Below are 26,105 nucleotides of genomic sequence, written 5' to 3' on the forward strand. Positions count from 1 at the left end.
AGAAATATGAGATGGAGGATTATAAATGTCATGGAGCTGAATATGTCCTTTATAAATCAAGTGCTTTTTCTCTTTTTTTTTTTTGCCCTTTCTTCATTCTAAGGGGAATGACTGCTACCTTTTTTGTATTTTATCCCTAGCTTATTAAAAAAAAATATGTCATTGCTGGGGTTCATTTCCTGCTGTGTCGTTTCTTTATCAAAGGCTTGTTATGTTTGTTGGTACATAGAGATGACTGCTGAGTTTATTAATCAGTTTGAAATTTCTTACTCATTAAGCTTCTTAAAAGAAAGGCTTGCTCTGAAGGTTTTGTTGCCATTCCTTATCTGTCCTAGACTGATGCAGAAAAGCATTCCCAGGTTGAGCGGAATTCCTTGTGGTCCAGTGATGAAGTCAAGAAATCAGACGGAGGATCCGATAGTGGCATAAAAATGGAGCCGGGATCTAAATGGAGGCGGAATCCCTCTGATGTGTCGGATGAATCTGATAAAAGCACTTCTGGTAGGAAGAACACGGTTATTTCACAGACTGGCTCCTGGCGACGGGGCATGTCAGCTCAGGTTGGCATTACCACACCAAGGACTAAACCTTCAACCACCTCAGGCACGTTAAAGACACCTGGAACAGGTGAGAAAAGGTGTAAGACATAAACAAGCCCCAAAGTGTGTTCAGTATGAAAACAGTTTAAATACTTTACAGAGGCAGAACCTGAACTTCAGGTAATCCTGTCTTTATTTTTAGGTATTGTTTTAACCTGTGGAGCACCTAGTATGTCTGCAAATCTATTTTTGTTCATTTTAAAATGCATAGTTTGGATTAGTACACTGTGAAATTTGTTTTCATGACAAGTCTCGGCTTAAGCCAAGCTATTTATTGGTCACAGTATTGCCATGTGAAGAACAGATAGATAATGCAGTTTTTGAAGTCCAAATGTGTGATTGTAGAGATGTTTTTTCCCTGTACTAAACCAGCATGTTAATTTATACTAAACACTGCTTACTTCTGGATTTTCTTGTAAATGTGTTAGTGATTTTAGCACTTGCAGATGTGTGAATGAAAATGGATTGAATTTGCAAGTAATATAAGTTAATACCTCTCCTCTTATGCAATTGTACCTGGAAAAGCTGGAGTTAGATACTCTCTTGAATGATGCTTTTTAGGAAAATTATACTAATGGCCTAACACTACTTCTGTCTAATGATGAAAAAGGATCAATCTGTGGCAGCTACAGAGGGAAACATTTTTTTTCTTATCTGTCACTATTACATAAGAGTGTTCTGCTTTTCATATTCTCGAGGGCAAACACACCCCATACTTTCTCTGGCAAGTCTGCATGTATAACTCACTAGAGTGGCATGTAAGTTCAGTGCAGACTAGGTCATAATTTCTGACCACACTGTGGTGGCTAACATGCTTTTGCTTTTCATGCTGCTTTGAGTTTCATCATTTGCTTGATGTTTTCAAGTCATTAAATATTAGAATTCTTTTTCTATTTTTGTAGGGAAAACTGATGACGCCAAGGTATCAGAAAAGGGTAGACTATCTCCTAAAGCTGGACATGTTAAACGTTCCCCATCAGATGCAGGACGCAGCAGTGGTGATGAATCCAAAAAGCTTCCCACAAGTAACTCTAGGACAACTGCTGCTAATGCTAATACATTTGGATTTAAGAAACAGAGCGGGTCAGCCGTAGGCATGACTATAATCACTGCCAGTGGGGCAACTATCACCAGTAGATCGGCTACCCTGGGAAAAATCCCAAAGTCATCTGGACTCATGGGTAGGACCACTGGTCGGAAGACTAGTGTTGATGGCTCACAGAACCAGGATGATGGCTACTTAGCACTTAGTGCCCGAACTAATCTTCAATATCGTAGTTTACCCCGGCCCAGTAAATCCAGTAGCAGAAGTGGAGCTGGGAATAGATCTAGCACAAGTAGCATAGACTCCAACATAAGCAGCAAATCAGCCGGGTTGCCTGTCCCTAAAATGAGAGAGCCTGCCAAGGTAATCCTTGGAAACTCTCTGCCAGGATTAGTCAATCAGACTGATAAAGAGAAAGGGATTTCGTCTGACAACGAAAGCGTGGCCTCATGTAATTCTGTTAAAGTGAACCCTGCATCACAGACTGCTTCTAGCGGAGCTCAAAGTACTCACCAGCAAGGAGCCAAGTACCCTGATGTGGCCTCTCCCACTTTGCGCAGGTAGGCAATAAATTCGTTGGTTGTGCAATGATGTTAGTCGGAGCTGAATGATCAGGACTCTTCAAGCCAGGACTGGCTGTGTTTTGTGGAGCACTTACTATTTAGCATCCTTCATCAAGATCTTTGTATTTACATTTAATTTCACATAAGCAGGTTGGCCAGTGTTGTAAGTAATCAGTACGTCATGTGACAGCAGCAAAAATTAACATTTGGGGAAAGAAAACTTGTCTGGCAGGAAGTTTGGCAATTCTGATAGAAGTTTTTGTTACCAAAATCACATGTAAAGGCTTTGTCCATGCAGATATTGCAGGAATAAGAATTTTCTTACGTGTAGTTACAAAAGAGTTCTTGCACCAGTGCTTATGTTGCAAGCTTGGAAATACTCCAATGGTGGATCAAGTCATAAATTGCCAACAGGAGAGTTGTTTCAGATTTCCACTATGACAACAGCATAATTTGACTTGCCAACAGGGGAGTTGTTTCAGATTTCCACTATGACAACAGCATAATTTGACCTGCCAATACATAGTCACATGCCTAACCCAAACTGATCCTTCAGTTGTGTGGGTTAGGCCAGTGTGTTGCGAGTCTTATAACATCAGGTTATTCGACTATGTAGAAAAACTCTAACTAAAGTTACTGTCTAGATTGGGTTGAATTTTCTTATGTTTTTTAAAACAAAACTCTTCTCTGTCTTCTATTTCTCCACCACTACCCCACGCATTATTTTAACATCGAGTTCGTCAGGAATTAATTTGTTGATGCACTGTACATCAACGCCCTTGATATTGATGAAAGGTTCTGTTAATTGATTTTTCAATTTAATTTGACATTGAGTAGCTTGTCTGTTTAAAGTTGCGGTGTTTTGCATTTCATTTTGTCTTGACGCCCATAATACCCATACAGTTATGCTATCATCCTGCTTCCAGTGATGTGAGAAAAGCCACATTCCATCTGAAGCACCAGTGCAAGCATAATGGCTGTGATGGCAGCTTAGGCTAATGCTGTAAAGAGTTGCAAACTGTTTCTTTTTATATGAGTGATATTTGATGAGCCTATGTGAGGGTGATTCAATAGATTTCATTTATTTTAATCCTGGTTGTCATTAGATAAACGTGTCCTTTAGAATATTTAATTTTCGTCAATGGCTACTTAAAACCTCCAACAGACCTTTCATTTTTCTAGCCGTACCCCATTGCAAGCCTTGAGTATGTTAATCGTGGAGTTTGATAGACAATTTCATTTTGCTTCCTACAAAGCCACATTGCTATCCTTGTAATTAAAATACTGAATTAGCAGTACAGGAAACTTCAAAGAGAAGACAATGAGGCTCAATTTAACTTTTCTCATGTTTTGATTTACGATTTCACTGTTGAATTTTCACCAGACTCTAAACAGTCGTGTATTGAAATGCATCAGAGTTGAATTTGTCCTTGTCTACTTATTACTGATTTCTGGAATGGCAATTAAGAAGATTGAGTTTGATTTTTATAGTCAGTTGAGATCAGTTGCACACGTTGATTTTTTTCATATTTCCTCTTGGCAGTGTAATTTTTTTAATAATATACAGTAAATTGGAATCCATACCTTTGTAATGGTATAGATTTGCCTGTGAGTCTGTGAACACCCGTAACTTCTATGCTGTCATAAATAGTGGAATTAATTCTGTGATGAGACCCATTCCTGTCTTTGTTCTCTCAGTATTCGTGTTGGCTCTGGTATTATGTATCTGACCTGTCCCTTAAGTGAAGCCGTCATTAATCTTGATGGATTTTATACATAAATTGACCCTTCATGTTTTGCAGTATATAATACACAGCTTTTCTGTTAATGGGAGACATTCATGACCCAAGAGCCAGCTCAGATATGTTGGTGTGTTGTTGGTGATGGCAGATAGGAGTGAGATGTCCTTCCCTGTAGGATATGTCCTTCCAGAGATAATCTCTGTATTGATGTGACTGTCCTGCTGCATTGGATTTTCTTTGGCCTGAAATGATTTTCTTTGAACTCTCCAGATCACATCCTATTCTGAAAGCATTCATTACGAGGTTGTGGTTGGACCAGACATTGCCTTTAGCAGCAGCACGTTTGCATTTGTGCCACAGTGCAGCCTCTTTTTGATTGTGTTAGAGGTGTTGTGAAACACTTCGTGGAAGACTGCATAGCTTAAAAACAGCTTGTAAAACCGTTGTGTGGGTGGTTGGGTGTTTTGTAAGCTCTGGGATCCTATCTGCCAGAGTACAGTTCCCCCAGTACACCTGGAGAGGTGATAGGCAGTGGCATAGGAGCAGGTATACCCCAAGCTGGTATTGCTGAAGGCCACGTATCATTACAGTATAGTTTGATATTTTTCTTCATACTTTAAAATGTTAACTTTTAAATAAAACCTAGACTCTATGCATCTCTAAATCCCTGTAGGAATGGGTTTTGTCATTCAGACTGACTTGTCTATATCACTGTCTCCTAACAAGTGAGGTGTAGTGTCCAAATGAACCGAGTTTGCCAGATCTGTGCTGGTTTGTCAATGTTCACATCAGATGCTGAGAGGATGATGGCACAGAGCAGTGCTGGATTATGAGACAGATGTAGATTGGCATCGTAGCCTGATCCAGCAGTGTTGTCCCGGTGCTTTGTGGCAAGTATGCAACAGCAACAATCCAGCTGAAATGTGTTCCAGGCGTCTTGCACAGGTACACTGGCGCTGCAGGTGGTACTGTGCGGTAAGTGGAGTGCTTCTGGGCATTGCTGGACTTACTGCACACGTGCTGTACAGTGCTCAGCTATATTGTGCACCCTGTGTTTCTCGGAAGTGTTGAACAAAGTGACTTAGTGTGCACGTGGTGCACGGACAACCTGGGCATACTCAAAAGCAGAGAAAGTTCTACTTGGTGCATATCCAGCCGTAAGTCTTTGGGAGATCTTGTAGAGAATGCTGTAGTGCTCTATTCTGAGGACTACAGTCAATAGCTACCTGCTTTGAAAGGTGTCATCCCCAATACTTCACACTGTTGATAAGGAAAAAGCAAATCCATATGGGTGTGTGTGAGGAAGACTCCAAAGGCAGTTGCAGGAGCCAAGTGGCAGAAGCAGAAGTAATGTTTGGGCTGGATTTTTAAAGCTGGAGTCAACAGTTACGCTCCTAATTTTGAGGATCAGTTTTTGAATGATTGATAATGTGATCTTAAGCATGTTTACTTCTGAGACACTTCTGCGGCCTTGTCCCATTGACTGTTGATCGTAATTGGGTCTCTTCTTTGGCATTACAGTTGCATCACAGGCGACAGTGGTGCAAACTGGAGATGCTAGTCATTCTGTTCCAACCATGCTTTTAGATCCTCTCCCTTGCACTAGTTCTGGCACTCAGCTCATCTTTTACTGAGCCAGTTCTAGGTGCCAAAGCAGGCAAAATCTTATTCTACTTCCCAAAATAGTAGTTCCCAGCCAGCTTGGCTCCTGAAATGAGACAAACCTACATTTGATATCAGGAAATATTTTTCCTGTTACATCCCAGGAAATGCTGCATCTGTGCGGAACATTCAGTTGTTTGCACAGAATTTACCTGAACAACCTTTCAATTTCTAATATTCCATGCTTCAGATTAATCAATGCAGTGTTTCTGTAATATCCTTTTTCCTTAGGGAGCAGAAGGCACTACGGGTGTACTTTAGCTTTGTGAAAATATTAATTGGTTGTGCAGAGAAGATAGATTTGCAACTGTTGTAATTGTTTCTGGACTTTATTGAAGATGGTGTGAACGCTAGGAGATTTATATTTGTGTGTGTCCAGTTTAGGATCATTTACTTAATGTTGGTTTTCTGAAACTAAGATAATATATGGTCTAGATATAAAATATCCTTGCACATAATATTTGATTTTATGTATTTTTCATGTTGTCTTTTTTTTTACAGACTTTTTGGTGGCAAGCCTAGTAAACAAGTTCCCATCACAACAGCTGAAAATATGAAAAATTCAGTAGTTATCTCCAATCCTCATGCTGCTATGAACCAGCAGGGTAATCTTGATTCACCATCTGGCAGTGGTGTGCTGAGCAGTGGGGGCAGCAGTCCTCTGTATAGTAAAAACACAGATTTGAACCAGTCTCCACTAGCTTCTAGTCCCAGTTCAGCACATTCAGCTCCTTCCAACAGTTTAACATGGGGTACCAACGCAAGTAGCTCTTCTGCTGTTAGCAAGGATGGCATTGGATATCAGTCTGTCAGCAGTCTTCATACCAGCTGTGAATCCATTGATATCTCTTTGAGCAGTGGAGGTGGGCTGAGCCATAACTCCTCCAGTGGCTTGATTCCAGCCTCTAAAGATGATTCTCTGACTCCCTTTGTCCGAACCAACAGTGTTAAGACTACGTTGTCCGAAAGGTTAGTAGTTTTTTCTCTTGTTCCCATTCAACTTGTATGTATTTCAAACATGAATAAAGTGCTGGCAGCAGTAGTCAACACTGCAGATGCAAATAAAGCTGTACTTCTTACTGATAATACTGAGTAGTATTATTGGAACATACAAAAAAGCTATTCCAGGCAAGGGGCCCAGTTTAGAGCAAGAGGATGGGTTCAGATGAGGCTTTTGATTTGCTGTAGTAGCCAGTGTGACAGTGTTTCTTGTTGCCATGTTATACCTAATATTTGAATTGTGCATCGTATATTATCCTTCCAAAGCAGATCTGATCGTGATATTCCAACAAACCTCCAGTGCTGCTATAATTTTGATTTGAGAAGCCAATTGTTTCTTGTTAAAATTCTTGTTTGTAACATTTGACAAGCTTTTAAACTGGAGGTTATGCTGAAAAGAGAAGTCTCTGTCTCCCTAGTCACTTCATCCTTTCTTGGCCTCTCCCTGCTGCCCTGTCCCATTTCCAGCTGCTCCGCACAGGATTCTGGTTACAGGCATTTGTGTGAATGCTTAGTGGACCCAGCTGGGAGATGGACCCAACTGAAAAGCAGTTACCTAAATTGTATTTCAGACTGATCAGTTCTGCAACTCTTTATGTGATGAGATTCATCAGTATCTGTGTGGAAACATAGTAGGAGCTAGGAACAGACTGGCCAGGGAGGAAGGAGTGGGACTATTTTTGCAGCATCAGAGCTGTATTACTGGCACATTGAGCTAACATTGGGATAAATCAGATAATGACTTGCAGAGCATGCTCTTGGAGTGATATTTCTAGAAGGCAGTAGTTGCCCTGCAAGCATATGTCCTGATGTGTGATTATGTAGTCAGGCAGCAGAATTATTGTTGCATCTCAGTGGAGAAAAGTACTGCTGAGTAAGATGTTCTGACAGTTTGGGTTTCTGTTTGTGTTTATTATAAATCCTTTCTGTTCTCTCCTCTTCCCATTCTAATATTCCTTCTCTTGTTTTCTGTCTTGTTGGACTGATTCTTCTAGCCCTCTTTCTTCCCCTGCTGCTAGCCCCAAATTCTGCCGAAATACTTTGCCCAGGAGGCAGGACAGGTAAATGCTGTCTCAGGACAGGAGGATGCACAAGGCTGTAGGTTTTTGTTGCCCATCTCAGTGAAGCAAATTGTTTTGTGACACACTGTGCTCAGTTGAGTCCTCTGCTGTGTTCATCGTTCAGGTGTGAACTGCCACCCAGACATGCCAGTGAGAGTCCCCTCAAACACCTCATCTATCTACCTAAATCGATCAGGAGAATGACATATGGCAGAGTTGGCATGGTTTTGGTGTTGCTGTTGTTACTGGGAATATCTTTTGGGGGTAATTTTTTTTCCTTTGCTGAAGGCAATTTGAAAATTTTGCCATTTTTTTTCCTCCAATCTAAACTCTCACTAGCATTTCAGCATTCCTCTGGCATGCTGCTTTTTCCCACTGCCTTTCAGGCCTGTCCTTTTTGTTGTGAAGTCCCTGTGTCATTCAGTGTTGTCAGTCTTTTATTGCAGTTCGGCTTGTGAGTGTTTTGCAGGGACATGGGTACCTCCATCCTTATAAAAACAAATGCAAACATTGGGAAAAATGATCCAAATCTAAACATTCTAGCTCACTTTTGCTCGCTGCTATAATTTTAGTCACTCCCACACTGTAATTTAGCTATAAGGATTGTCGATAAATTAATTTCGTTCAAGCATGTGGATGTTTTCTTTAAAAACAAATTGACAGAGTCTGCTCAGTTACACGTTCATCAGTTGTAAAAACATAAGTATTTGGGGTTTGGATGACTAATAGATTGGTTCAAATTAGCTAATGGAGTTTAAGCTAAGATTTGAAAATTTCAGCAGTCTGGGCTTAATATTTTTACTGCTGTATATTGCAGCAGTGTGACAGTAGTCAGCTGCATTGCCTACACGGTGTCTCCTGAAAGAAATGATGGGAAGATCATTTGGACTTGCAAGATTCTCATTGGTTTTCACGGATAGTCTACCGCACACCTGCTGAAAAGTGTATTTTTAAGCATCCATTTGACATTTAAAGAGTCCTTTTTGTTCATTGTGGGTAGGAGAAATATCAAAACCACGTTGGGAACAGATGAGATTCATTGGCATGGTACCAGCTGCATGTTTGTGCAAATCCACACCCGAGTAAGGAGGTTTTTGCATGTGTCTGTAGGAAGGTCCCAACACCTTTTCCTCTGAAAAGGTTGTGCAGATGTTTGTATGTCCTCCTTCTTCGTCCTGATTTTATTCCTTCCCTTTTGTTCTTCTCTGAAGTTCTTTTCTTTTAACTTTTCTGCAGCGACCCACATCTTGATAGGAACACTTTGCCTAAGAAGGGACTCAGGTATTGGTGTTTCGACATGGTTTAACAGCTTTTGTTGTGGCTTTGGAGTTTGCTTTGTGTTTCTGTTGTTGCTGGTGGTGATAGTGGCAGTTTGCAAGAGGTGGCAACAATGTTATTCTTTACTTCCTTTCTTTTTTTTTTCCTTTCTTTAATCCTCAAAGAAGGCTATTGACCACTGTGCTTTTTTTTTTCATCCAGTGGCTTCTCTGCTTGAGCAAGAATTGTGGCTTTTGCTTGCTGAATTGCTGAAAAGCATCTCATAAACCATTACTGGGCTTGAACAATAATTTTGCAGCTTCTGTGGCTAGTACATGACTTGCGATAATTTTCGCCCCTGGGAACTTTCATGTTAATATACGAATGAGAACGATTTTCAATATCGTGCCAAACCTTTTCGGATGAGACTGGACGTGTTCATTTGAAAAGATATTTGCTTTAGAAAAACTAAATATATAGGACTCCTAGAGATACTTTCTAGTCTTCTAGAAAAGAACAAAAAAGTCTCCAAACAAACTTTTGGCAACTGACTTCCAATACGTTTTATATGTCTGTAAGTTTGTTATTTTTATAACATTAAAAAAACCAGACCAAAAGAAAGATTTATCCATTGCTACAATCAACATTAGGTCTATTAACTGAATGCTTTAAGCATTACAGAATTTACAGAAGCTATCTTAGCCAATTTAGAAAATTGCAGCTTCAGAATTGCTTAATGCCACTTCAAGGATCACTGAGTTGATGCCTTGAATAAATTGCAGCTGCAGTTCATTCTGTGCTATACACATTGTTCTTCATAGCAGCTTTGTCCCGTGAAGCTGAGTGCTAAAAGCCTTTCTTAAAATGAAATTTTGTGTAAAATGTTTCTGTGGTTCTCAAGTATGTCTCTAATAAATAGACTCTCTTTTAAGACTGAAACATTTGATTGCTGAAGAGGTAGGTATTAATGCTGCCAAATAAAACCCCAACTCCTTAGTGTTAAAATAAAATGACTGTTTAAAGCCTCTTTCATAATGAACTGGCGTATGTGCAAAGTTTAAGAGATGTAGATAGTCAGGGACTGTTGCTTAAGTGTTGAGAAATAAGCAGAAGAATGAACATTTTTCAAAAGTAGCATGAGTTTTTACTATGTTAATTGTTGTACTGTTCACATTGATTTCAAATAGTCTTAATAAGTGATATCTTACTGTAGGGAGTTTAGCTGGAAGGAATCTAATTAATTAAGTAGATAATATCAACTAATAGTAGGCTCCAAGTGTTTGCTTTTTGGAAGGAGAGCTAATAACTAATAAATATTTTTCAAAAGCAGATGGTGTAGCATAAGACAGACACTGAAATCCGTCAGCAGACAAGTGTTTCCATGATGCTCTTTCTGTTGATACCTGTACTCTGTCCTGTATTTCACATTACACCTCCAGTGACTTACCTATTTTTCAGCCATGTAAAAAAAAACAAATCTAAAACTTTGCTGAAGCTGAAGCCAGGGGTGCTTTGCCGTTGATGTTGGCGTAGACAATGATTCTGCTGTTTTCTTTGCCTTCAGAAAAGGCTAAACATAGTCTTATTTGATAATTTAACGCTATTAGTTTTGAACTAAATGGGACACACCTCCACAGTGTTTTATATTCATGTGTCTGAAATATGAATTATTGAGTCATAACTTGTTTAAAAATCTGAAAATTACTTTGTTGACTTGAATGTGGTTATAATATAACAAAAAGCCAGCTAAGCTTAGCAATGCACCAAAATACTAAAATAGTGATAGAATTTTGACTTGATGGTTGGATTTCATGATCTTAAGGGGTTTTTCCACCCTAAACTATTCAGTGACTTAAGGAAAGGAATTCCAAATGAAGGTTTTATTTTTCACTTGCACACACACACACACACACACTATATTTTATTTTACAGTGCACAACCTCTGTCTCTAGCATTTTGTTCATTACTAGTTTGGTTACTTCTGAAGCAATAGGAAAGGAATTTTGAGTTGAGTTTTTTCCCCCCAAAGAGGTGGAATGAATTAGAAACAGCTTGGAACAGCTCCTTAATTCAGAATTGTATTGACTTTATAGCATTTTTATTCTTAATTTTCATGTGAGGGTCCTCCATCTTTCTTTCCCTCTCTCCCTCCCAAAGTCTTGTGGTGTTCCATGGCTTTTTTTTGATATTATTATTTTAAATACATGTCAAAGTTCATTTTGAAAAAACTGTTTTTGCAGGTATACTCCATCTTCCCAACTCCGTAATCAAGAAGATGCAAAGGAATGGCTGCGTTCCCATTCAGCAGGAGGACTTCAGGATACTGCTGGCAATTCTCCATTTTCATCTGGATCCAGCATAACATCACCCTCCGGAACTAGATTTAACTTCTCTCAGCTTGGTGAATAATTATCTGTTTGGATAATTGTAGCAATACATTGTGTGTCTTGAAAATAGTGTCTTATACTATATAATTTTCATTCAGGCTCTGAGTCCAACATTCAGGAAGCACTTTCATTGAAATGTATGTCTAATTAGTATTATTATTTTGTATGCCCGAAGGTGGCATGCTTGCAGTAACTCTTTAAAAATACTTCTTACTGCCTACGTGTTTAGTAGTACTGCTTTAAACTCCAAGCATATTACTATATATGCCAGTCTCATCATACTAAGATATTTTATCTTAATATATATTTTTCAGGTGGCTTGGAAAATTGCACAATGCTCTGTCAGAAATAAGATAGGAAAGTCAGAAGAAATTTAAGTAAAAAAAAAAATGCCATTCCTTCACTTAATAGCATGGATAGTTGTAAACATTTTTTTCTGGTGAGGGTGATGAGGAACAGGTTGCCCAGAGAAGTTGTGGATGCCCCATCCCTGGAGGTGTTCAAAGCCAAGTTGGATGAGGCTTTGAGCAACCTGATCCAGTGGGAAGTGTCCTTCCAACCCAACCCATGCTATAATTCTATGATTTTTTAAGTGAAGGAAAGAGTAAAAAACGCTTGACAGGATCCATAAAGATTTGCAGATTTTAGTTGACCATATCAGCGCTTGATATAAACTAAAGTGCCAGTAGTGCTTATCTGGTATGCTGATTAAATATTACTTAGTTGCCTTTGCAATTTGTTTAGGTATGTAAATGAATTATAATGGTATGTTTTGTCTTTAAATTAAGTGACATTTGCTAAGTACTTTGTCAAACAGGTGTTAGCTGTTTCTTTTTGCCTTTCAGAAGGCTTTCAGTCTTTTCTAGAATGATAAATAATGTGCAAAATAGTTAAGCCTATAATTATGAATGCTTTGCGTTGTGTGAATTTGCAGGAACCTTTGCAGTCACCTGTTCCTAGTGCAGGTTTGAGTTGCAGAGGTGACATTTTAGAGCCTCTCTTGGTGCTGAAAAGAAACAAATTAAATAGACAGTTTTAAATAAACCAACACTTAAAAAAATTTCAGCTGAGTATACACATAGTGTAATTACATTGCCAACAGCTTACAAACTGTCATGAAAGTTCCTGAAAGTACTTTAATAGTAAAAAAAAAAAGTACAGGCTTAGGCCCCAGAGTGTTAACTCTTTATGGAGAATATTGAAAATTATTTGTGTTAATAAGCTTAAAAAGGCATTTTGCCACAAGCACAACAAAAGGAAAAGAAATTATTTTTCTATGTTCTTAAGGAAGGAGCTTGGAGATGTCACACTCGAGAGGCCACTGCGTGTAATTTAATAGCAAATGTTGATATGAAAATTTAAACGCTTTAAACAGAATTATTATATCTTCTGCTACAGCCAGTGTCAGTTGATGGTGTATATAGAAACAGGCAATGATAGCATGCCAAGAGGAACCTGCCAATTCAACAGCATTTTTGATGTTTTCTCTTCTTTTTTTCCCCACAAATCAACTAGTTCTATATTTTTGGTACAAAAGATGTCAGACTGGAGTAGATGTTTTGTGCTCTAAACAGTGGCTGGGATAATAGCCGCTTTTCGGGCAAAGTTGATATTTCACAATTCTTAGGGCCCCATAGTGGAAAGAAACAATTCTGAAATACAAAACTACTAGGAAACAAAAGCCCTTAAAATTTATGAATTGATATATAGAAAAATGTCATTTCTGAGAAGGTGATAATTCATAAGGCCTGTCTGTATAGGCAAAATGCTAGTTTAAATTCCTTCAGGTATTTTAGTCCTTTTTGAGGAACAACTGTTCCAAATTAAATGAGGGTTGGTTAATTCATGCCTACAAGTTGTTAATGAGTTGACTGAGCTTGTCTGTAGAAGTATAGATGTATCATTTAGTGTTTAAAATGACCTTTTTCACTTGGGTTTTCTTATTTGCTAGCTTGACATGCATACCTCTTATCTGAATTAATTGAATTTAGAACAATAATGAAGACTGGAGAGGGTGACATCAAAAAAATGTGTCTTAAACTAAAAAAAAAAGGGTTTTGGTAGTAGCACAAGAGTTAGGTATGAAAATGTGTGGCCGCACAAATAAGTAAGTGTTTATTCTTCACTTTTATAGCAAGTCCGACCACTGCAGCCCAGATGAGCCTGTCAAATCCAACCATGCTACGGACCCATAGCCTTTCCAATGCAGATGGTCCTTATGACCCCTACAGTGATACGCGCTTCAGGAATAGCTCGATGTCCCTGGATGAGAAAAGCAGAACAATGAGCCGGTCTGGCTCATTCCGGGATGGCTTTGAAGAAGGTCAGTAAAACGTGTGATGGTGCTGAAAATGATCACAAGATGACATTCTCATATAAACCAAGTATTAATTTGGTGCTTTTCAGTTCAGCGTAGTGGTCGTTTCAGAGCACAGTTTTCTTTGTGTGGAGTTCTCGGTGGTAGAAAAAAAACTTTTAGTCCTAGTCATCGTTTTGATGATAGTCATTCAGTGATCCTTTTGACCAGGCATAGGATGGCATCTTTTACCTAGACCATCACTGTTCAAGAAACCTCATCCTGTGCTTCATTTTTAATGACTCTAGTACATGCTTAGAGTGAGCATGTTAAAGTGTTTCCTTAAATAGGGCTGTTCTCCTAAACCTGGGCCTCCATACTTCTGTTTGTAGTATAAATAATATCAGCCAGACTGTTATTTCTATCCCAGTTATTTTTTCCAGTATTTGATCTGTATTCAAATTGTCTTTATTTTTTATTTTACTGAGTGTCCTGGGTTGATATCACACAGCTTCCACAGAAGGGACCTGAGTTGTTCTTCAAAACATTTAGGCTATTTTTAATTCCTTGTCATCTTTTCAAATATATAATCATACATGATAGAAGCAGCCTATGTAAATATAAGAAGAAAAAGTCATCTATAATAAATAAATATTTAGTTTGGTTGCTGCTGGTCAAGCAAACTTGTGACTGTAGCGAGAGTAGCCATAACCACACGTTAAAACCCTTAAGTGTTGCAAGAAGTCAAGCGCGGAGTGAGCTTGTGGAGTGGTTTGTAGGAAGCTCTTTCAGTCTTAAATCTCCTTTCTGGCCAAGATTAGGAACTTGGTTGGATATGAGCAACCTGATCTAGGTGTCCCTGCCCATGAGAGGGGAGTTAAAACTGGATCATCTTTAAGGTTTCTTCCAACCGAAGCCATTCTATGATTCTGTATTCTATGAAGTATTTTATCACTACAGGTTACACAGGCCTTTGCTGGCTTGCTTGCTTCACTGGCAAAGCCTTGCAGTCAGCTGTGTTAATCCTAGTGCCCCATTGTTATTACTCCCCTAGAGCCAGGTATGTGTGGGAGCCACACTTCAGCGCTCATAGGGGCCTTCAGGAGCCAACAGGTGCCTTTCTGGAGATACTGGTTATTCCATCAGTTTTCTGCCATTGGAATAGATGGAAAGTATGTATTTGATGTGGCTCTGGAAAGATTCAAGGCTAATTCATTATTGAATTTAGCCAATCTGACTCCATTACATTTGATTATATTTTAGAGGCCATGGCTGAGAATCTTCATTAGAGGTTGAAAATTATTAGAAATAATGCTGTAGGGCTGAAAACTCTGTCATTGCTGGAATTAAACTTTGTATGTGCCATGCTCTCAGAAAGCTAGATGATCATGGTCAAAGATCGCTCGATACATAGTCACTTGAACTCCATTCTGTGATGAACAGTCCTGCTCTCACTAAAGCGTTCCTTAGTATAATCTGTGAAGGATATTAAATCACTGCATCTGTGTTACAATTTGATGATTTAAGGTTCCTTCCAACCCAAACCATTCTAAGATTCCTGCTCGTTTCGCAGGGAATCACAAATTATAAGTGAGCAAGTGGTTCTGAATATGGCTTATCTGTTGTCTTGTGCTTTCAAACCTCTGGATCTAATTCACCTTCACCTTGAGAGAATAGACCAAAAAGTATTACAGAAATTCAATTTGTAGTTAATGAACAAATTGATTTTATACAATCGGCCACTGTCAGTGATGAATAAATCCAAGTCTTCAATAAAGCTTGCCAACCTACTTGCTAATTATTTATTAGCACATACAATTACAGGACATTTATTTCTTAGCAGCTTCAGCAGGGACAGGATGTATTCTTGAAAGCCTTGTTTTTATTTTGTCTCCACAGTGTGAAGTACAGTTGTGTTCTCTCACAGCACAGCACGTAGGTCAAAATGTTAGTCAGCCTTGCAGTACGTAACTCTTTCAACAGGAAATGTTTCTGGACTGGGGAGATGTCAGCAGGAACAGCCTCCAAACTATCCAGAACACCAGGGGGGAAAAACACAGCCTAAAACTTAAGTGGTCTCTTGGCTGGCCATTTTCCCACTTTCCTGGCCATCAGGCTTCCCCAGGAGCTGTGCTGCTGGCTCCACCCTGATACCTCAGTGCCCTGGAGAGAAAGGACTGAAATTCATTGTTGCGGTATAAATTTTTATCCCTTTTTATGCTACTGACTTCAGTGCTTGTTGTTCTTTCTACTCTTTGGAGAGTTGATTACAACTAGACTGTTTCTGTTTAATGTTAAGAGTGATGCATGCATACATATGCATTTATGCTTTAAAAACAATTTGGGTTTGTAGCCTGCGTGCAGATGCATGTTAACTGCAAAACCCAGGAATCACATCAAGAGCGTAACTGCCTTCAGGCTTCTAATTAAATAGCCTTAAAGTAGCCGTCTGCTACTTTTAAAGTATAAATTACACAAAATATTAACTCCTTAGTGGTTCTTGAAACTAGAAATCTTAAATTAAACATATGTTCAAATGATGCAACGGTCATGTTTTACGAGGCAGGAGTATGACACCCAGTGTCACGTGGTTTTGCCTATTTTCGTTCGTATTCTTCTTTCCTCATTTAAGTCCCAATGTCATCTTAAAAATCCCAGTAAATACAAACTCGGAAATGCCTGTGTCCCAATCTGTGGTAAGGAGATCTGTTTCTTCTCTGGCCAGTTCATATGGCTGCTTTCTTTAATACATCTCTATTAGTAAAAACAGTACAAAGGAAGAATATAGAGAGGTAAACCAGCAAATAATATTGTTTTCTCTGTATGTGTCTGTTGGTGGCCTTGTGTGATATTGCCTGCACTTTGGGCTCTCCCATCTTAAAAAAAGGTGATCCTAAATGCAAAAGGCAGGTAAAAAGAAAAATGACAAGGAGATCATAAGTGCATAATGTCTGCGATATGAAGAGAGTTAAAGTAGATAGCAGTCTTCAGCTTGGAAAAATCATGTCTGAAGGGAGATGATAATATATTAGTTAATAAAGATTTTTATCCACTACTTCTCCTATCACAGAGATGTGGAGACACCCAAGGAACTTACTGACTGATTCATCAGCAGATACAAAACAACTGTGAAGAATTTCTAAATACATTTCTAAATTTCTTTCTAAATATAAGAGTCTTTTATTACAGACAAAATGTCTCAGTGGATTCCGAAACAGTTAAGCAAGTTAATGGTAGGTAGGTCACAGCATCTATGAGAACTAATGGTCTGGCTGCAGTTTCCATCTCAGGAATTTCCATCTCTGCTGATTCCCAGAAGAGGCAAAGATGTACCTGAGGAAAAAAAAAAATTACTGGGTATCTGCCTTGTTCTTGCCTTCTTTTCCCTAAATATGTGCTGCAGTTGCAGCCAGAGATAGAGCACATGATTAGACAGACCCTAGGTCTGACTCATCATACTTATTTTTATGTTCTTAATGCAGTACAGTCCTTAACATCTAACTTTAAAGATCATTTTAATTGAAAATATTATTAACCAGAAAAAGCAAATGTGTGTGAGGATTTTTAACTTTTGTGTGGTTTTTCTAAATTGTCTTAAATTCCTCCAGAAGCCAACTTAGACTTTGTTTACTTCTCTATCCAGCCTTGCCTTGGGATATAATATCAATGGGAAAGCAGAACCCATTTATTATGAGTGTAGGAGAATTGCAGTCGGTAATTAGAGCAAAATGGCAGCTTTTCTAAACTTGATTTTGGCTGGAGGATTTAGATGAAAGAAAAAGTGATTCAACACGGTTTCATATGATTTGTATGAAATTGCCTGAAATTTGAATGAAAGTTTCAGTTGAATGTGTTTTGTTTCTAAAAATAAAAAAAAAAAGAATGGTAATTTTGCATGTTTCAGTAACAGAAAGAATAGCTTCCAGTAGGTTTTTTAATAGCATCATAAAAAATAAAATTATGTTATATGTAAATCCTAACATTGGGATGATGGTAACAACCTTGAGAATCAGTGTGTATATTTATCTGATATTGAATGTATATTTAAATGCAAAAACTGCTTCAAAAGGATTGTTTTCCAGGAAAGGTATTGTAGCCGTGTTTTCACTTGGGTAATTTTTCGATGAGAGAAAGAACTTGGCCTTGTTAAAAAAATTAGTCAGTAGTTTCTGCCCTGGGTGCTCCACATCTTCTTGTGGAGCATCTTGTCACATACTGGAGCTGGCTATCATGGTCTTCATCTTGGTCTGCTGCTTAAAGGAAACAACCCACCCTCTCAATCTCATTTAAAACTTAAGATGAAGTACTAAGTACTTTTTTACATAAAGTACTTTTGTAATCTCTTCTGCATTTCAGTTAATTTGTTGGGGTTTTATCTTGAGTCAGCCCTTTCACAAGAGTCTTAAGATAATCTGTCCAGATAAATGTTTACTTCTGAACAGATCTTCATCAAAATTTTTCTTTTTAATGTTGACCACTTCTCATTTTACCCGAAAACAATTATTAAATTGTTAAAACAGGTTTACTAAACCAAACTTCATGGGTTGTCTTACCTGGCTGTGCATTTTTCAAGCTGTACATTATTGTTGCAATAATACTGTTCGGTTCATGATGGATGACACAATTTGTGGTAGTATTTCTTCAGTAGGCTGGTCACTGGCAGTGGATGATCTATGATGATTCTACAGTGTTTACTGTATTTATATTCATTATGTTTATTTTCTCTCCTTCAGTGCATGGTTCCTCTCTCTCATTGGTATCCAGCACATCATCTATTTATTCGACAGTGAGTATAATGAAATGAACAGTTTGGGTTTACTAATCAAAATTATTGAGTTGAGTGGTCTTATTGTGTTAATTACTTTTGTCATTCAAGGAGGAGGAAAAAAAAGTGCTTTCCATTTGATAGCGTTCTGAATGCTAGCTACAAAATAAATGTTTATGTTCATGAAGTTGTCTGTGGATATTTAGCAGTATCCTCATTAAACACAGACATTAATGGCCTAAAAGCAGCAGTTTGTTTTTTAAGTCAGTATTTTACAACTACTCTAAATAGGCTTTGCTACAAAGGACCTCAGTAGATCTGAGGAGATTTGAACCTCATTACCTAAAGCACCTCAAAATTTGCTGAGTAAAGTCATTCCAGCCTTCTGTTAATGACTTGCTACTAAAGAAGTTTGAGTAAGTTTTTTTTACTGCACAGGTTTTACTAATTTTAAAGAAGACATTTATTCAATATGCCAGTAATGTTTTCTCCAGAAGTATGTATATATTTAGGTTATCTGATCCCAAAGTAAGGCTTCCTGGAGTTTGAAAGTAGAGGTTTCTTTAAATGCATGTTGCATTTGCTTATTTTCTTTTATAGTTTCACAAAGGGTTGTCCGTTTAAACCTATACTATGGAAGACCTTGTGAGTTAAGAGTATACCTGTGCTGTAATGGGAGGAGAGGCTGCAACGTGCAGACCCTATCTTGCCTTGCTTTTCTCATGCTGGTTGGGGTGTTAACTGCAGAGACTCAGGGGCACAGCAGGTTCCTGCCCACGCAGGACTATACAGAAGGGTTTGGCACTGATGGTTAATTCCTAGTGGCTTCACTATTGTTGATATCCAAGCTAGCCAGATTAAAGGTGGCTCACGTATTCCTGGCATGCTATGATTGTAGTTTTGGGGGGTTCTTAATGCCACAACCCTCTTAAAAAAAAGTGGATAATAATTACTTCTGAAATGTGTATTAATTGAACAGGATCATCTTTTTCAAATTCTTATGCAAGTTTGATGCATTTTCACACTTACCACATATCTGTGCAGATATGTTACAAGAGTACGTGGAAGAACTCGCTCTTGGAAGATCGTGTGTAGCTGTCCGTGAAGTCTGAGAAGCCACCATAGTGTTATTTAGCATTATTTCATTTACATATTTCACTGTTAGGAATCTCCGCATGTAACATGGCCTTAAGGCTGTGATAATAAATTGAAAATACTGCCTTTTATTATTGACCTTGCCTCAAGGAAGGTCCGTATGAAGCCAAAACAGATAACATATCAGAAGGATGGAAAACAGACCTTTTCCTCTTGGCTCTTGTTTATAACCATGAAAGCCACAAGGAGAGCACTTAGCAGCTTCTGGTTTATGTGCCTGCTGCCCAAGCACAAGTGACTGTTAATAGTGTGGTTTGATGGGTATAATTTTCCTGGTGACTGGTAGTGGACATGTTTACATAAGAACAGTGGAATGTGTAACTTCCTACCATATACTTCTCTTTAGCTTCTAACTTCGGTTCAAAACAAGCCATAGTAGCCACAGTTTCATCATGCAGACCGCAATGGGTGGTCAGTGCATCCACTTTGCATCCTCAGACAACTTGTTATGTGTCCTCAGTTCTTCATCACCACAGCACCCAAGCGGGAGTATTTTTTTATTTTTTTCACATCACTTTGGAATGCAGAAATGTGATCTCCATTCCATGGAGAACTGAGCGTGGGAGGAAGGGTATCGACTAGGATTAGCCATGTTCTGTGACATTTCTTGTGAGAGTCCCTTGTGTATGGAGCCGGGGCTTCACCCTCTCATGGTTCAGGCTTGGGTGCACTGGTCAGCAGGTTGGGAAGTAGAGCCCAAATTCCTTCTTGCAGGAGGAAGTACGGTACAAGCAGCCTGTTTTGTTTTTCCTGAGGAGTAAATAAGAAGGAATTTGCATTTGAGTTTTTGAAATGCAAGAAAAGAAGTTGCAAAATTGATACATTTGTCAAGCTGATTGTGTTGTAATATCCTCATGTATTTTCCTCTTCTTTTATTTTATAGCCTGAAGAGAAGTGCCAGTCAGAGGTAAGAGCATGTAGTGTTTGACAGGCATAAATGTTCTGTCAAGACACTCTAAATTTCGTGTCTTGCTATTTTATTTCTCCATATTCTGGTGCAGTAAAGTGTTCTCTCACAACACATAGATTCGCAAGCTACGGAGAGAGTTGGATGCATCCCAAGAAAAAGTGTCAGCGCTGACAACTCAGTTGACTGCCAATGTGAGTACAACTCACGCGAACAAACATTAACAGTGAATGCATTTAATGTACCATATACCCCCCAATGCTGGACCTTTCCAAAAATAACATCCTCTATCCTACTGAATTGCCTTATACCTTTCTCTAAATAAAGATTTATAATATTCATTTGGCTTTATAAATATGTAAACCATCTTTTGATTTTGAGAAAATCATTGGAGACGGGGGTCTTTTTTGTAAATAGTGTCTTGTTTTGACATTAGGATGGGATAAGGTAAAGATGAAGGTTATAATCAGTAGGAATAAAACTCAGTATAAACATGGGTTGAACTGTATTGTATTTTCCTGTTGCGTAAAGATGATAGATAACTGAGGCACAAGGGGCTCTGTGAACTAATACACAGCTACAATGTGAACATACCCGATTTTTAGCAGCGTGGGCAATGCTTCTGCTTGTTTCCTCTGAGGAGTAAGTAATGTAAAACACTGGGGGAAAAAAAAATCTTGGAAGCCAGGAGGTGTTGAGGCAATGCTGTGTGACCCTGAGTGAGTTCATTTGTGTGTTCTGTGCTGTAGTCACAGATAGCAGAAATCTGCAAAACAGAAGCACTTGCTAGAAAAATAAGCAATTCTAGAGAAAATAAGCTACAGGTGAACAGTCAGAAAATTGGATCATACTGACATCCTAATGAATAAACATCAGAACATAGACTACTAAAGAGGATATGCGTGTCCATCAGCTCTCTGAGTAGGTGAAATACAGAACTTGGTGCAGCAAAGGACGGCTTTCATTAGTAACACCCATCCCAAGAAGGATTCAAGGGGAAATCTGCTTAGGTGTTCACTGCAGGCATCACAGTGCTTCATCCAGCTTGCAAAACAGAAAAGGACAAGAACACAGTTAACAGAGAAGTCAAAGAAGAGGGCTTTGGCTGTGTGTAACCACTCAGTCACTTTTCCAAGAAGAAAAAAAAAGAAATAGTAAAAGCCTTCCAAAGATTAGACCTTACATTTGCCTTTCAAGTAGAAAGGGGACTGAATACATGAGTTGGTATTCAAGCCTCTTTTACATGTGAGAAAGTAAGAACTGGATTCTCTTGTATACGTTTTTTTCTTATGTTGTTAAATAACCCAGCTTGTGTCCTTCAAAGAATTTGTCTGCTGCATGACTTATCTAGCTTTGCCTTGGTTTTATTGAGTTCTTCATACGGTGTTCAGGTTGTGTAGGCTGTTGCTCAGTACAGGAGCTGGTAGCCTGTTTCCAAGAGCAGTGAGTAGCACGTGCTACTCTGCCTGCCCCAGCTGCCATTAATTTGGCCTAAAATTTTTGCATGGCTACTACCGCTGTCTTTGCGGAGAATAGTTCTTAACATAATCTGATGCTGTATGTTTTCCCTTAGGTGTTGTTTTGGGTGCCTTTTCCTGTTTTCCCCAAAAAAGTTAGCATCATTTATTATTTTGATAATATTCCATTTGTGGACTTGACTAAAATTTTAAAGTTAACTTAATTCATGCTATTTAAACCTCTTAGTCTTGGACCACACCCATATTTGTCCATAGGTCAGCTACAGTCTGCAATAAGCGCCCTAGTAACATATTTCAGTCTCTAGCCACCCCACATAACTCTTTTTCCTTGTAAAACGTGTTCCCAAAAAGGTTAAGACAGATAAATGCTGTTTGTTAAGACATTCAGGGATATTGCCGTTACACAAGATATTTTTGAAGAACTGCTTTTAACTTGGGAAATTTGAATTCATCTCTTTATTTAATTTATCATTTTTTCCCTGTATACAGTATCGCAGCTTTTGATGCTTCTCGGGCCATCAAGGACAAGAATTTTGAAAATGTTTTGCTCCAGCTAGGGAGTGAAGATAACTCTTTTTTCCATAGCTTACTAAACAATATCCACATATAAATAATTTCGGTTGTGTTGCTTGATGTGGTTTCCAAAGGGCAACTTTTTCTTAAAGTTAAGATCAAAGCATTAAGATTTGTATCCCGTTATTAATCAATGCAGTCCTGCTTGCCCATTCATTTTTTGCTTTTGCAAATCATTGTTGAGGATTCTTGGGTATCAGTTTTGTTGTTCCCTGTTCATCCTCCCAGTCTGTGTTTTTAAAATAAATATTTAGGTTTCCAAACGTGTAGCGTGAGGATTCAAATTACTTCTTGCTATTTTCTCACAGTCTCAGCTCTGCTTATTTTCATAGAGGCTGATGGGAATGAGAGATGCTCATCTCCGTGTTATTGTATGGCTCATGTTTGTTTTCATTGCAAATGTGAGAACAGTTATTTAGGATAACTCATCTGTGTGCTGATGACTAAGTCTGGAATAGCTCTGTGAAAGGTTTTGCTATTCTGTATATATTTAGGTGAGAGAATGTCCTTTTCCACTTGGAAGGATTTTGCACAATTTGACTTGTCGCTGAGTGTATAGAATTATTTTTAACCAAGAAATAAAATATTATTTGCTATGGTTAGTGTGGGTGGATTGTTATGGCTAATGAGACAAATACATACTGAACTATGCATGGGTTCAGTTGAATATGCAGCTGCATATAGATGTGTATATAGATTGATATACCTGTTTATAAGTAGATAGATATACTATCTATTTTATATCTATAAACCAGTGCCGTATCACGGCACTAGAAAAACAGTAACCTTTTATCAAATTTCTTTCCATCTTTTCCATCTATTTATCTTTCCTTTTACTTCTTAGTTGTGTCCAGTTTTTAGCTGATGTCCCTAATAAATGCGAAATTGGTTTGTCAGTGGTTCATAAGAAAAGAAAAAAAGGTAATTGGCCAAGTCCCAGGAAGTTGTAGATTATATTTAGCACATGGACCTTAGCCACAAGCAAAATGCACTCAAATACTCAGTGCTCAAATACAGTCTTTTGAGTTAGATGCAGGTATATCAGCTGATAAAGCATTTGGCAGACTGGCTGTGATGCTGCAGTAGTCCTGTCTCCATCCCTGTCCCCCTCTGAAAGATGGTGTCTCTGGGCTGAGTTGACTGACTTGGCTTTCAAAGCTTTCCCATTGGATATCACAGTGAGACTTTCCACCCCTATGACTTCCAGTATGTTTTTGCCTTTAATATCCACAAGGAAAACAGTGATAGAGTTGGAAAGATGTTTCTGCCAGGACTTCCTTTATCTAATAATTTGCTTTATATTTTATTTACTGTTTTCTATTTTAGTTTGCTTGTTAGGGTATCCTTCTAAAACGTAAGATTGTTTTGTGGAGTTTTTTTGTACTTTCTGGAAAAAGTTAAACTTCTTGTGAAAAACTCTGTTGCAAGAGTTAGCTACTTAAAGGTACCCAAAAACTATCAGTAAGTAACCTTCTTAGAATGGTCTGCATAGAAAGTCAAAGATTAAGTCTGATTTCAAAAATTAACAGCAGGAGGTGTTTAAAATCTCTCTATGTTTTGTGATAGGAGGTCTTTACATGTCATTGCTTGCAGTAGCCTGGGGACGTGGCTAGATAACCATGGACACCCTTCCATGACTTTCTGGTTTCAGAGATAATTTCAGATGACAAGGTTTATTCTCTGAAGCATCCCTTAAAAGCCTCACTTAGTTAATGTGTGATATTTACAAGAAAAATGAATCTAACATGTCTTTCTGTTTCAACAAAGTGCCAAAATGTATTTTCCATTTATCACAAAATCCAGGCAGCTTTAACCAGTGCATGAACTGGATTAGTTTGAGATGTAGCTCTTTGGAGGACCTTAACTTCTAGGAACCCAGAAGGTGGTTTTTTAGGACTGCACATTTTACAGAACAAATACGAACTCCAAACTGGAAAAAAGTCCCACTTTGCTGCTTTGTTAGGGTATGTCTGAGATACCTGTAGTGGCTATTGGAATCGTGGTAGCAAAGAAGTGGGTGTAGCAGCTGATTGAGGAGCCACTATCAGGAAGTCTCCTACTTGATGAGCCAGGTCACACTGTTACTCTTACGTCTGTGTTTTCTGAAGTGTGTGGTAGCAGCTGCTTCAGAGCAGGGTGTGGTTTACCGCCTATAATTGCAACATTTCATAGTGTGCTGCTAATAGTAGTTGTACATGAAAGGGCTGTCATGTTTTAAAATCCTGAAATTGTTTCTTACGTTTGGCATTCCTAATTTTCCACGATTAAATTGTTCCTGGTAATTTGTTTGCAAACATTTTCACGATGTATGCTCTACTTATTTGACCTTTTTTAATCAGTGTTCTTTTTTTCGTATCAGTTAGAGAACAAACAGTGCAATATGGGAGGTGGCCCAATTAAATACTTGCAGAAATACAGTTGTTTAGGGAGACAGAACAAATTCCTTCTGTATGGTTAAATCTTCAGGCTCACCTGGTGGCAGCGTTTGAGCAGAGCCTGGGGAACATGACGATCAGACTGCAGAGCCTGACAATGACAGCGGAACAAAAGGCAAGCTTGAAAAGTATTTGTACTTTACAATAAGAAGTACAGAACTATTAATGCAGAAGTATTCACTTCTTTTTCAAGCATTGTTGCTGATGCTGCTTGTGTGGTTGAGGGGGAAAACAATCACATCGTACACTGTTTGCCTTAGTTTCCTCAGCTGTGGTGATGGAGTACCATCTAGTAAAAATGTTGTATAAAAGACTTGTTTTCCTCACTGGGATGTTGTGACAATTGATCAGGTTATTCCTATAACTTGTTGTTTTGGACACAAGTCTTCAGCATTCCGTGTTTTTGTAATAAACTTCTCCCCAGTACATCCTCACTTGCGTGCTCAAGAGATACACGAAGAAAGATACTTGCACAGCAAGCAGCATTGGATTTTTGGACAGGATACTTGAATATGTATTATTTCCGTATTACAGAGCATGTACATTTTTTTGTATCCTAATAACCAAGCTGTTTTTCAGCTATTTGAGGATGTGCTTCCACAAATATAATTCTCATCTCCTTATATGTATATATTCCGTAAATTCTCTATCAGCTGCCAATGCTCAGATTAGAATGTGACTTCTTTGGAGAAGATAGAATATACCACATGCATTTTCCAGTGTATCACTGTGGTTTTTTTCAAGGACTCGGAACTGAGTGAGTTAAGGAAGACTATTGAACTACTGAAGAAGCAAAATGCTGCTGCCCAGGCTGCCATCAATGGAGTCATCAACACACCTGAGCTCAACTGCAAAGGTGAGAAGCAAGCGCTGCATTTAGCAACTGTGCAGTGCTCCTGAGACTTGAGACCTCTTGGTAATAGCTGATGTAACCATCAGAGATGAGCTTTGTCTCATGACCATGCTCTAGTTACTTGGTTTGGTATCATGGGGATTTGAAATGGGTATCGGTGTAAATAGTGCAGTCAGTTATACAGACATAAATGGATGTGTTAGAGACACAAGAAGGCATTTTAACAAAGCTTTTCCACCTTCTGTGTGAGCTCACTGAATTTACTGTAAGTATTTAGTAATTCACCCATATAGACACTGTTATGAAGCAGCAGGGAGCAGAGATCCTC

General features: G+C 38.5%; 1 protein-coding gene across 6 annotated transcripts in view; it reads left to right on the top strand.

Moving 5' to 3' along the window:
* Positions 1 to 26,105, top strand: part of NAV2 (neuron navigator 2) — a 419,911-nt gene that overhangs the window by 369,732 nt on the left and 24,074 nt on the right. For 4 of the 6 annotated variants that reach the window (XM_069857433.1, XM_069857429.1, XM_069857430.1 and 1 more), the window contains 12 exons: positions 336 to 627; positions 1,502 to 2,204; positions 6,113 to 6,580; positions 7,606 to 7,671; positions 8,908 to 8,952; positions 11,169 to 11,329; positions 13,450 to 13,638; positions 18,345 to 18,397; positions 20,415 to 20,438; positions 20,558 to 20,632; positions 24,956 to 25,039; positions 25,669 to 25,780. In XM_069857433.1, the coding sequence (XP_069713534.1) occupies positions 336 to 627; positions 1,502 to 2,204; positions 6,113 to 6,580; positions 7,606 to 7,671; positions 8,908 to 8,952; positions 11,169 to 11,329; positions 13,450 to 13,638; positions 18,345 to 18,397; positions 20,415 to 20,438; positions 20,558 to 20,632; positions 24,956 to 25,039; positions 25,669 to 25,780 (2,272 nt within the window). The remainder of the gene's footprint in view (positions 1 to 335; positions 628 to 1,501; positions 2,205 to 6,112; positions 6,581 to 7,605; positions 7,672 to 8,907; positions 8,953 to 11,168; positions 11,330 to 13,449; positions 13,639 to 18,344; positions 18,398 to 20,414; positions 20,439 to 20,557; positions 20,633 to 24,955; positions 25,040 to 25,668; positions 25,781 to 26,105) is intronic. The other 2 variants (XM_069857431.1, XM_069857432.1) reach the window with 1 other exon arrangement.

This window comes from Phaenicophaeus curvirostris, chromosome 5 (genome assembly GCF_032191515.1).
Source record: "Phaenicophaeus curvirostris isolate KB17595 chromosome 5, BPBGC_Pcur_1.0, whole genome shotgun sequence".
NCBI classification, from domain to species: domain Eukaryota; kingdom Metazoa; phylum Chordata; class Aves; order Cuculiformes; family Cuculidae; genus Phaenicophaeus; species Phaenicophaeus curvirostris.